The following is a 13,484-nucleotide window of genomic DNA, read 5'->3' on the forward strand; positions in this document are numbered from 1 at the left end:
AAATAAGCTCCTGCAGCGTTTTCGTTGGGAAGTGTTTGATTACCCACCATACAGCCCGGACTTGTCTCCATCCTATTTTCATCTCTTTGCTCACATGAAATGCTGGCTAGGAGGACAACATTTTGGCATCGACATCGAGCTGCAGACCAGCGTAGAAACATGGCTGAAAACACAGGTGGCTCCGTTCTGTGACGAGGGTATTGGAAAGTTGGTACTACGCTATGACAAATGTCTAAATCGGAGTGGTCAACTATGTAGAGAAATAGTGTATCTATGTAAGTACTTGTTACAAATAAAAAATTTTTTCTTTTCACTGTGGTTTTAATTTTGTGACCGATCGACCTTGAAAAAAAAATAACCCTCGTATATATCAGGAAGAGTTTCAAGATTTATTCTTAAGAAAATACTTTAGAATACTGAAACAATATTTGCATTGTCATGGATGCACTTCATCATTAATATAACTTCAAATAACAGTATACAAAAATAATAGTAATTACAATTAAAATTCCTACTTTTATTTTGAAGACATCTATGTTTATATTTTCTTCTTATTTCACTTCAATGTTCAGTGAAGCCTTCTCTTTTTATCATTCAGCAGTCATCATCATCTTTTTATCACTCATCATAGATTCATCCCATCTGCCTTGATAACATTGCTCCATCTGTAAGATATCTTCATGAAACCTTTCTCCTTGTTCATAGCTGATGTCACCAGAATTTAAAGGGAAAAAGTCCAAATGAGAATGTAAAAAATGACATTCTGCACCCTAAATTTTTGTAGTTCACTAAGAGTTCATTTATATGCTGATCATGGTTTTCAGCTTTTTTGTTTTAAATAAAACCAGTAACGACATCTTTGAATGACTTCCATGCTGCTAGTTCTTTAGGATTCAGTTTGCCGTCAAATATATTTTCACAAATTAATTTTCTTATTTGTGGCCTGATGAATATTCCCTCTTTTAATCTGGCATCACTTAATTGTGAAAACACCTCAGCTATGCATTTAAAGCTGCCTTCATCTTTATCTAATGCTTTTACAGAATTTTTCATCAGGCATAGTTTTATGTGTAGAGGTGGTAAAATAACATGATCTACTTCGACAAGGGAAATATTGACATCATTTTCCTTTCCTGGGATAAAGTGATTTCTTTTTGGCCAATATTTAACTGCATAATGTTTATCTATAGCCCGACTATTCAACAAACACAAATATTTTGTAAAGCCACTCTGGAGATCGAGAAGAAGCCCTATCACTTTCAGGTCAGCAATGATTTGCCATGAGTGTTCATCATACTTAACAGCTTTTAAAAATGTTGATGTACTTTCATATGTTTCTTTCATTCCTACAGCATGTGCTAATGGTATAGAAGAAAACTTATTTCAGTTATGCAAGAATACTGCCTTTAAGCTTCTTTTTGATGAGTCTATAAATAAATGTCAATCATGAATAACATATTCAATGTCCAGCTCAGACATTAGCCCCCTAACATCATGGCAGGAACAAATTAAAAAATCTCTTCTAAAGTATTTCAGTAAATTTTAGTTTCAATTTCTATATACTGAAATTTTAGTACCGTTGTTTAATAATTTCCATTCTTTAAGACATGAACCTAGGAGTTCTGCATGTAGTTTTGACAAATACAAGTCACGAATTAGATCGCTCAGTTCTGCTTGTGTGATGAAGTGAGGGTCAGTATCTGATTTTTCTGAAACGTAATTAATATCTATTGAAGTTGAGGATTCATTGGTTGAGGGTTCTGGGGAATCAGAAATTTCTTTCCAAGAAGTTGGAGGAATTGGATTGTGTAAATCAACACCATGAAGTAGTGGTCTCATAGTTGAACGAACATTTGGGTATGCAACACTGCTTTTATTGTTTGAATTGAAACCAATAACATTTGTTAAGCAAAAATAGCAGTCATAATAATGGTTAGTAGGCTTTTGCCAAATCTCAGGTATGTCAATATGGGTAAATGCCCTTTTTTCTTTTTAACCTCTGGGTTAGTTTAATGTAGCACTTCATGCATCCTATATGTGGAGCCCAGGATTTATCTTGGTCTCCCAAGGGACAGTCAAAATAATGTTTGCAAGCAGTTTTCAGCAGATTCGATACTGGTTTTCATTGACTTTTCATGGCGAATTGTCCGCAAATGTAACAAAAAAATATTAGGAGAATTTTTACAAGCCCAATTTTTATTCATTCTAGAATTTAAAATGTTTTAATGAATAAAAGTATAATGAAATACTTAATTACAAAAATAGTTAAATTTTAATTTAGAAATACTTAATTACTTAAAACACTTATATCATCAGCAAATGCTACGATTTGCTGATGATATAGTAATTCTAGTCGAGAGTAAAAAGGATTTAGAAGAAACAATGAACGGCATAGATGAAGTCCTACGCAAGAACTATCGCATGAAAATAAACAAGAACAAAACGAAAGTAATGAAATGTAGTAGAAATAACAAAGATGGACCACTGAATGTGAAAATAGGAGGAGAAAAGATTATAGAGGTAGAAGAATTTTGTTATTTGGGAAGTACAATTACTAAAGATGGACGAAGCAGGAGCGATATAAAATGCTGAATAGCACAAGCGAAATGAGCCTTCAGTAAGAAATATAATTTGTTTACATCAAAAATTAATTTAAACGTCAAGATTTTTGAAAGTATATGTTTGGAGTGTCGCTTTATATGGAAGTGAAACTTGGACAATCGGAGTATCTGAGAAGAAAAGATTAGAAGCTTTTGAAATGTGGTGCTATAGGAGAATGTTAAAAATCAGATGGGTGGATAAAGTGACAAATGAAGAGGTATTGCGGCAAATAGATGAAGAAAGAAGCATTTGGAAAAATATAGTTAAAAGAAGAGACGGACTTATAGGCCACATACTAAGGCATCCTGGAATAGTCGCTTTAATATTGGAAGGACAGGTAGAAGGAAAAAATTGTGTAGGCAGGCCACGTTTGGAATATGTAAAACAAATTGTTAGGGATGTAGGATGTAGAGGGTATACTGAAATGAAACGACTAGCACTAGATAGGGAATCTTGGAGAGCTGCATCAAACCAGTCAAATGACTGAAGACAAAAAAAAAAAAAAAAATAATAAAACACTTCATGAAATTGTTTCACTGTAAAGTGCAATAAAACACACAAAACTTAATAAATCTTGATGTTCAAGAAAATAATACCAAAAGTTGTTCTGTCATAAAAATTGTTCACTAAATTAATGGCATCACTTATGAAACAATCTTTATATGTATATGATAAAACCACTACCACAACTAAAGAACACAAGTCATACCAACAGCTGAACTAATACTGATAAAAATTTCATCACACTGAATTAATCATTACTTGACTTGCTGACTTGTCTACATGTCTGGCTTGACATGAAATGACATCATTCAACTGTTATGTATTAAATATAGGTCAAGCATCACAATATAAATCAGATGTGAATAAGCAAACATACAGATCTATTAACTTGTATACAAATAAATTTAAGGGGTTGTAACTTAAGAACATTGTGTGATGGGTTATTTTGGAATATATATTCATATTTAGCACATAAAATACTATATAGAACACCTACTTCCTCTTCAGTTCCAAATTTTATGTTAACCAGTGTAGTTTGAAAACTACTTTAATGGCTGTCTTTTTCCACAATGGCAACAGATTTCCTTCTTTTGTTAACTTGTGCAACTAACATGAAAGTATGAAAACCTGTTAGAAAAAATTCAGCATGAGTACTGTTGAACCATATGTTGTGATTTAAAATTGATTGTATTATTAATGGATTTGCAGCTTGGCTACACTAAATTTTGTTGGATTTAGTATGACTGGGACAGTAAGGACAAGAAACATCATTCTATCAGGAAGGAAGGTCAAAGTAAAAAGCACTTATGCCTGGACAGAAAACTGTACATCCTCCACTAGTTAACTCAGAAATGTTCTTCTATTATAATTCAAGTTATAATAGAAGAACTACACTTCATATAAAAGAACACTTCATATAAAAGAACACTTCATATAAAATTAGAGCTTTTCAAAACTTTGTTAAGATGACAGATAAAAAATGGTGTTGCTTGTTTTAGAAATTTCCTTGTGTTAGTGATGGTAAAATCAAGGACAAACTTTTTGAGGGTCCCTGAAAACAGCTTTGATTAGATAAACAATTCAAAGAACTGTTAAGCCAAGTCAAAATTCAGCTTGGGGGTCACAAGAAATTATAAATTCCCTAACTACCGTCACATTGTGGGTGAATTTTTAGTCATATGGGGTGCAATATGTTTGGCACAACAATTTTGGCACCTTCAGTGTCAAGCAAGGGAAACAACACATTCAATAGCAATTCTCAATTTTGGAAAACAAGTGAATTGCAACAAGTATACCAGGACAGTGGAGTGGAAGAATGCTTGCAGATTATTGTGCTAATTATTATTATTATTATTACTGTGCTTATTATGCTAAAAAGGGGTGTTCCTGAACACAAAAGGAGACCAACCATAACATTTTAAGCAAACTGAATAGTGCCTTGGATGAAACCAGTGGGTTATGGAGAAAATCTACTTATATGTTTGAATATTAGTTATTACATATTAATATTTACATTAGATTCTAGTGGATTCTGTATCCATTCTGAAAAGATCCAAATAGACTTTAGACTTAACGTATAAATTTTTTTAATGCTATGTTAAACCAGGTGTGGTTTTTGCATTCTGTACATTATTAGTTATGTATAAGTCTTAGGGAAGAAATCAATTGGTGTTACAAAACAATTTGAAAATTAGAAAGAACTGTTGAAACTGGCAATGGTAATGTAAGATTAAAATATATCAACCTACTTGCTTCTTTCAGCAAATTATAATAAGTTACAGCTGTTACAAATTGTAGAAATGTAGCTGACAATCTTTTAATGACTGTGAAAAAATTAACTAAGACAGGTGATCTGATAAATCAAACGAATGTACCTCTCTAAAAAAAGGATTTTTCAATACTAGTGTTACATGTTGAAGAACATTAGCTGTGGATGTTAGGAAAACGTTAGAAAAAGTTGCACTGGAAAAGACCACTCAATAAATTAAACTTAAGACATTTTGAACAAAATTCCTTTTTCTTAATCTTGGGCTGATACAATAGCAAGGATTCAAAACTTTTATATAAATTTTCCTATCACGCTTTTTGAAAAACAGAAACAAAAATATATTTACTTTTGTAACCAACCAATCTGTTAGTTTCAATTAAAGTAGATTCAAACATTTTTGTAACTGATCTTTAATCTCTTATTCCAAAATTTACATTATTTTTTAACATTAAGGCAACACCAACTTTCTTTTTTACAGTTGTAATAAAGGCAGAATACGTAATCACGAAAAAATACTCATTCACACTGTCCATTCAGTGCTCAAATATTTTTACAATTTTTGGCTTTATATTATTTATATCACAGGGTGGTGAATGCATAACATAAGATTGCTAAGGAAAAACTTTATTTTAACCTTTTCATATAAATCCTAACACTTAACCTACTAGGCGTCATTTTAAATTAAACAACCCGGCACAAGATAGGGTAGACTTACCCAATCCCAGCAGGAAGCTAGATTGAAGAAGCAGACATCATCTTGGGAGAGGGGAATATTTAGGGCAGAAACAACTCATACCTGCAATGTAAGCCAAGCCCTGTGTGACAGATGCCCTTCATTTGGCATAAAGATGTCTGAAGAGATCACTAACAATAGCCAAGAAACTATGAGTATAAAAATAATAAAAACCTTGTAAAACAACGCTGAAATAAAGATGAAACATTAACAATATTTTGGTGAATGAAATCAAAATAACAAATGGCAAGGAAGAGATAAATTGTAGGTTGGAGATATTTGCATTTCCAAAGGTGAAAAAGAAGGATAGTGGTGTGAAAACTTTGGAGGTTAATTATGTTTTAGATATTCAAGAATAAATAAAGGCAAGACAACTTGTCACTTAAAGATAAATTAAAGTCCTTGGAAAAAATTATAATTTGTTTCACAATAACTGTATATCTAAGGAAGGTAGATAAGTTTAAAGGAAAAATACCTCGTGAGATGTAAGAAGATTAGTGAAGAAAAGAATGTATGGAAATAAAAGTGAGGATTTCAGGCAGATGAACAGAAGCAAAATATGTACAATAAAGAGAATCTAAAGGGAATACTAAGGATTTATGTGGATGTTTGAGCATAATTCTGTGACTGAGAGAAAATTATCTTGATAAACAGTAAAATTTTAACAGGAGGAGAAGAGAAGTGTTTAAGAGATAAAAACAAAGACAGCACCATTAAAACCGAAAAATAAATTTTAACTTTCAAGAATTCTTCAAGATCAATAGAATAAAAGAACACAGAAATAAAAGTGTGAATCAAGAAATGCTGGAAGATGGCATTAATGACACTATTACTTTGTCAAAACTTAAAGGCAATAAGATCTCTGAAATGTGGAAAAGAATGGACAGATGGAATAGGACCAAATGAATTTTATAAACATTTTTAGAGGTAGCTTACATATAAAAATATGTTTTATGGGAAGTATTAGGAGAGTTGTGGGAAAGGGAAGTAATACTAGGAAAGAGAATATCATTATACATATAAAGGGTAAACTACAGTGTAATATAAATTAATTACAGAAATGAAATTGTGACTGATAAAAGATTCAAGAGGAGGAGGTTGATTTTAGACCAAATAAAATGACATAAGATCATATTTTCCCAATAAGAACTGCAATAGACAAAATATTCAGTAAGGGTTGATGGCAGGCTTCATTAAGTAAGAAGTGAGTTTTTGTAGAGAATGATGGATAAACGGACAGTACCAGAAAAATTCAATAAATAATTAGGATTGTGTATGGGGAGGTAAAAGCTAGGATGGAAATAAATGACAGAGTCTTCCAACTAGAAAAGTTCTTAATCAGGGCAATATCCACAGTCTGTAGCTATTTACATTCCTAATGGATGAAATTAAAAAGAGTGTAATAATTTTAGTAAATCCAGAAGGTCCAAAACTCTGGCTACTTGAATCTACAACCAGTTTGTCTTCAAGGGCTAATACACGTACATGATACCATGACACTTACTGATAATATAAATACACTATCATATTTATAATCCCATATAATTAATAATTTACTATATACTACACTATACTACTATATATTACATACTAATTATTTTAGTGTTATTTAGTTATTTATTAACATAAATAACCTCAATATCTCATTTCAAAATCTTTTCTTACTATGTTTTACAATCATAAGGCATTAAATTTGATCAAATAATTTCTAAAGAATACATAAAAAAAAAATTAACAATGTAAAAACAAAACAAATCAAATCTTTACACAAAACACAATTACCAAACACACTGACCCTGTAATATGTAATCATAACTGTTCTAACTACAATAATTTTTATATTGGTCAAACAGGTTGCAGCTCAAACAACATAATGTATCAATACAAGTCTACTTAGTTAACATTTGTCGACAAATTTTTTATTAATACAAATCAAAAACCCACTAACATGCTTTATATTCTAAATTTAAACATGAAGCAAATCTTTAACACATGGCATTATGAAATATAAAAATAAAATAAACACATAATTCAAACCCAACAAACTTTTCAACTATTATCTAGATGCATGCATGCCAAATTAAAAATAAACTGCTGGCAATAACACCAGCTGCAGCAAAATGAGAAAAGCAGTCAATACCAGTCATTTAAGTCACAAAGTTAAAGAAGATGTACCGAAAACGTTTTGAAGTAAGTTATTAAAAACATTTTATATAAAAATTTTGTTTATAAAGTCATTCAAAAATGTACATCTTAAATTACTGTTATTGCTAACTGTCATGGACAAACATACCATAAAAATAATTTTCTCTCAATTTCTTAATCTGTTTCAAACTACCAAACTTATATTTGTTAAGAATGTTCCGTTTTATAGATGTAATTAAATTTTATTGGGGTATTCCATTTAAATTCAAATTTTCAAAAATTTTATTGCAATACTATTTTTTATTTTGATGACATTTGGTATATATGATATCTACCGTAGTGGCCAAAAAATATTTTTTAATATTTAAAAAAAAAATTTTCTTGAATAATAGACTTTTCTAACTTGCCAAGTAAAAACAGCCATTTTCGTCATTTTTTCCATGAGCTGTAGCATTCTTATTTCATCATCATCATCATGCAAAGTTCAAAAAGGCTGTTACTAGGTGTCCTTCATTAACCCATCGGGTTGGTCTAGTGGTTAACACGTCTTCCCAAATCAGCTGATTTGGAAGTCGAGAGTTACAGGCGTTCAAGTCCTAGTAAAGCCAGTTATTTTTACACGGATTTGAATACTAGATCGTGGATACCGGTGTTCTTTGGTGGTTGGGTTTCTATTAACCACACATCTCAGGAAATGGTCGAACTGAGAATGTACAAGAATACACTTTATTTACACTCATACATATCATCCTCATTCATCCTCTGAAGAATTATCTAAACAGTGTTACCGGAGGCTAAACAGGAAAAAGAAAAAGGTGTCCTTCATTAAAAAAAAAATGGCCACCAAATCCTAAGATTTTGTATATCTCATTTTTGGGGCTGAAAAACCACATGTGGGACAGGTGGCAAAAATCTGTAAAGTGTATAGCAATAAGTACTTTTTATGTACTTTAAAATCATATAAAATTTATTTTGCTACTCAAAGGGGTTGACAAGTAATGAAGCCAATAATACTGCTAAAAGCACTGTTTCTTTTAACCGTAAACAAAATATCCAAAAATACTGATGTTATGTATTTCTTTCAGATTATAAAAGTTACAACTGAACTCATTAGAATGAATAAATAGTCAATTAAAGAATGATAAATAATAATTACAAAATTATAAATAATTCAAATACATTAACAAGTTGTTCAATTTACTTTTTCACTTTATTTTACTCCTGCTAGTGGAAGTTATGAATAAATCTTGCACTTTTTGATAACAAACTTAAAATTACTTAGTGCTCCTGCCATTTTTTTTATTGAGTAGAACTGATAAGTCCTCATTCATCTTTGATGTAATGTTGTGTCCTTTTCCAGTAGTTGATAGGAAAAGCTCTTAAGGCGTGAAATTCTTTAAAATATTTTCCAGTTGAACCCATGTTTGATTATCCCTCAATGATCTCTTGAATGAAGTACCAGGACCTTGTGGATGGAAGTGTATTCAATGTTCCTCTTCATTTTCATTTTTTTGACTTAAATGATTTTGCCTAACCACCAGTTGCCATCGTAAATGCAGCAGACATAATTTTTACATTTTGGCTTTGATAACTTATAAAGCAATCAGAAACACTACTGTCCTTGTGTACCAATACTAACGTAAATGTTTCTGATTCAGAGGTCTCCCGGACTTTCAGAATACATTTCTGACTTATTGGAATATAACTGTAAAAGGTTCTTGTTTCTGGGACTGTTGTGATAACCCGATAACGAGAATTGAGGTATTCTTCAGTCTCTTGAACATCTTTATTAGAGCAGAAAATAAATGTTATATTTTTAATATTGTCTGCAATAATTGTATGTTTCAGAAGGTATAACAGTTTGATTGTTGACTGTTGTTTGAAGGCTTGCTTTAGTCACAGTCCTTTTTATAGTTTAACCAGTACCATCACATGGTCCTTTTCCATGGTACGAGGCAAAAAAATGCCATTCAGCTGTGATTTCAAAATCTTCTTGATGGTAGCACAAATTTTTGAAAATGTTTTGTTTTTATACTGGGCTGAGGAGCCATCAGAAAAATAAAAAATATTGTTTTAACTTGTGGTAACAGTGTTTTTACTTTATTTTTAACTTGCTTTTGGAAGCAGAAGAATGATGTTGTATTGAGCTTCAAGTACTCGATAATCACACAGTACTTTGCAAAGCCTTTCTTTGGCTTTGTAATTTTCTTTCTTTTTTAAAATATCTGAGAAGTGGATGTATCGTGGTATATGTTTTTGACCAGTGATGTGAGTGGACTTCATCCTAAGAAAAAAACAAAAATTTTAAGAGAAGTCTCTCATTACAATGCATTCACCCTCTAAAGTTTTCCTTTTTAATGTTGAGGAAATTAGCTTTGTTTCTTTGCAACAAAATTATGCTCTTTTTAGAGTATTTAAATTTTCAGCAAGTTTATCTGAATACTCTTGAAATGGAAGAATTTGAAAAGTTAGTTCACAATGGTTAACAGAAACCCACTGTTTGAAGATAATTTCAGAATCAAAATTATTCCAGCCCTCTTGCAGTAATCTGGCACTTCATCAGTCCTGGATATTTTTCACACTGTGACAGCATGCAAGTTTCATTTTCTATATCATGTACCATGTTTGAAAGGAGAATTTTATAATCAAATTTCATTTTTAGAGCAGATAACATGAGTTTTACATTTTGGTGGGTGACACACACACACACACACACACACACACACACACACACACAAAGTAGTATATATTTACAGTTTTCAGACCAAACCTCTTTATTTCAAAATAAGAGCCAAATTTAAGCAATTACATCCCCTTATTTCAATTTAAAGCCTTATTCTCAAATAAGGATAATAATTTAAGACCTTATTTCAATTTAAGGACTACCCATTATTTCAAAATAAGAGACAAATTTAATGGGTAACAAATCGTCGTCCCTACTCCTTATTTCATTTTAAGCAACCACTTTATTTCAACTGCCCTAATTTAAAATAAGCAGCAGAACATATTTAATAAATAATTCAGTCCATTTATCTAAAACAACCTTATCAATTCCGCTTTTAATAACAATTTTAGTACAATTCAGTCCATTTATCTAAAACAACCTTATCAATTCCGCTTTTAATATCAATTTTAGTACTATCTTTAACGCCTGTAACTTCAATAGTAAAAATTATTAGTAATGGGAATATTTTTATACAAATCCATGTCTTTATTACAATTATGAAAATTTTTTTAAACTAATTCATTTTCTTATGTTTATGACACAAGTCATTTTTAGTTTTAACTTAACAAGTTAATCCCTTCTTATTTCCTCTTGTAATTACATGTTGGCATCTATCAACCATATCAACTCCTTCTAAAGGAACACTCTCCTCTTTACCGATAACAATAGGTGCAATAACATTAACAACTAATTTTGTAAGCTCATCTTCATTTATATTTTCATTAATAGTTTTCAATTTAGAAACAAACGCTTCTATAATACTTTCCATCTCTTTATTATAGTTAGGAAAAATATCAATCCAACCAAGTTTATCAAGCTTTACACTTAGGAATGTGTTTACGGTTAATTTTAAATTCTTTTATATCGCACATAAATCCGATTTTTCTCAAAACACAATATAAAGTCAAATCGTAACAAATAAGATTTTTTCTTTTCCATTTATTTTTAAGGTCATTAAATGCTTTTTCAAAAGCAATAAAATTTCCTACAGCCTCTTTTTCATAAGAAAAAAGAATACCAAACTTGTACAAATGATTTTTTAAATAAGCAATCGTATTAGATTCATTTTCAAACCCACGAGTGACTTGTGGTAAAACATAATTAATTTTAACTGTAAAACACTTTTTACATATCCATTTGTTGACGTTTATAGCCTCAGATCACTAGTAATTCCGAACCACTGGATTCAGTTATCAAAGTAGAAGAGAGAGCTTTGTACTTTTGTTCGGATGAAAATTCGGTTGAGGAACGATCTCTAGAAAATCTCACACACTCAGACCAGCAACGCCCATTGACAATTTAGTGGCCCTATGACCACTCGCTAAAAAATGTAAGCGATCTGTTGACATCATGTGTGTGTCCTCAATAAAAAGGAAATTTTGCATATGCAAAATATATGAAGTGTGCGTAAAAGTTGTTTATATAGTATAATATTTTCTCAACTTGACACATGCGATAATTTTTAAATACTTGTAATACCAGTAGAATCAACATAATCGATCAGTGTATTGTGTAATGCAATTACAAAAATCAATGGAGCGATATCCACAAGAATTACAGAACTTGGATATTGATAACAAAAAATTTGCAATCTTGTACGACATGTATCAAAATTTTAGAAGAGTAGTCTTCAGAGATGATAATGTATTTTTAAGTTATGAAGATTTTATAAAAGATTATCCAATGGCTGTTATTGATACACATTTATATCCGATAAGTATTGACAGATCAAAAAGTGATATATTGATTGAATTAGATTTTAATAGTCCAGTTGCAACTCCGATTGGAACAACGGCTTATGTACCCGAGAAATATTTGTAATTAGCGAAGTAAAAAATACACTACCTGTTACTCATGCGATAAAAGATTTAATTGGAGAAGAGATAGTAGGAAGTTTTTATGAACAAGAATTGCAGAAGTCTAAAATCGAATAGGTACGTTAAAGGAATTGTTTATGTAATAAAAGAGATGAATCAGATATTACAACTTTTAAATAATAACTCTGTTAGTTACAACGGTAAGGATATCACAGTAATACTTAATAAGAATAATCTTTGGGAACATCCCTATTATGTTATTCGTAAACAAAAATGATTTGTAGATTCTAGAATAGAAGAACTAAAACAAGACTATCCTGAATTAGAAGTTATTTTAAGATTTTGTGATGGAAACAGTATACCTTTATAATCGTATGAAGGAAGAATTCTCTTTTGATGCAGACTAAATTAACAGTGATGATTCCATCAAGGTCAATACACTTAAGATATATACAGGCACCATAAGCAGATTCTGAAGCATCTGCGAATCTGTGTAAGTGTTGCATGGATTCGCAAGGTATACATGTAACTTCACAACACCTTTCTGTTTAGGGACTATTGCCCTTTGGACTTGAAGGTTTGATAGCATGTGCATTGATTCTTGAAACTGAGTCCACTCTTTAAGTAATTCATCAGGTACCCTTTCATTCCATCCTAGTGAATAGGACCACAAGTTTTGCATGATTAATTTCATGGTTAAAATTACTGGACCTATGATTCCAAGGGGATCGAAAATCTTTCCGATTGCTGACAAAATAGTGCGTTTTGTTGATTTTTCAGTTGTTTTCTTCATGAAAAAAAATGGAATGCATCTTGTCTTGAATTCCACATAAGACTCAGTGTTTTAATCGTAGTGTCTCTATCAATCCTCAATGCAACCCTTAGCCACATCTTCTAATGGAACATCAGATTAGCATGGTTGGATTGTTAGTGCTCCACTTTCTAAGATGAAAACCGCCTCAATGAAGCAGATCACTTAAATCACCACGTAGTTGTTTTTCTTCTTTTATTGTCTTGGTTCCAGTCATAGCATCGTCCACACAAAAATCCTCTATAACTACCTTGGATGCGACTGGAAAGGAGGATTCTTTATCCAATGCTAGCTGCTTTAGAGTTCTCGTTGCTAGGTAAGGAGCACTAGCAGTGCTCCTGCTAGAAGTGATTGTCAGCAATTTAAATGTTTTAATAGGA

The 13,484-nt window shown here is 31.3% G+C and overlaps 2 protein-coding genes across 2 annotated transcripts in view; one reads left to right on the top strand and one right to left on the bottom strand.

The window, feature by feature from the left end:
• Nucleotides 1–13,484, bottom strand: part of LOC142319575 (mitochondrial import receptor subunit TOM20 homolog) — a 39,992-nt gene that overhangs the window by 21,207 nt on the left and 5,301 nt on the right. The gene's annotated exons all lie outside the window — the stretch shown is intronic.
• Nucleotides 7,701–13,484, top strand: part of Ctf4 (Chromosome transmission fidelity 4) — a 92,978-nt gene continuing 87,194 nt past the window's right edge. Inside the window, exon 1 of the mRNA XM_075357015.1 lies at nt 7,701–7,796. Within this exon, the coding sequence (XP_075213130.1) occupies nt 7,776–7,796 (21 nt within the window). The 5' untranslated portion in view covers nt 7,701–7,775. The remainder of the gene's footprint in view (nt 7,797–13,484) is intronic.

Source organism: Lycorma delicatula, chromosome 2, assembly GCF_047948215.1.
Source record: "Lycorma delicatula isolate Av1 chromosome 2, ASM4794821v1, whole genome shotgun sequence".
NCBI lineage: Eukaryota > Metazoa > Arthropoda > Insecta > Hemiptera > Fulgoridae > Lycorma > Lycorma delicatula.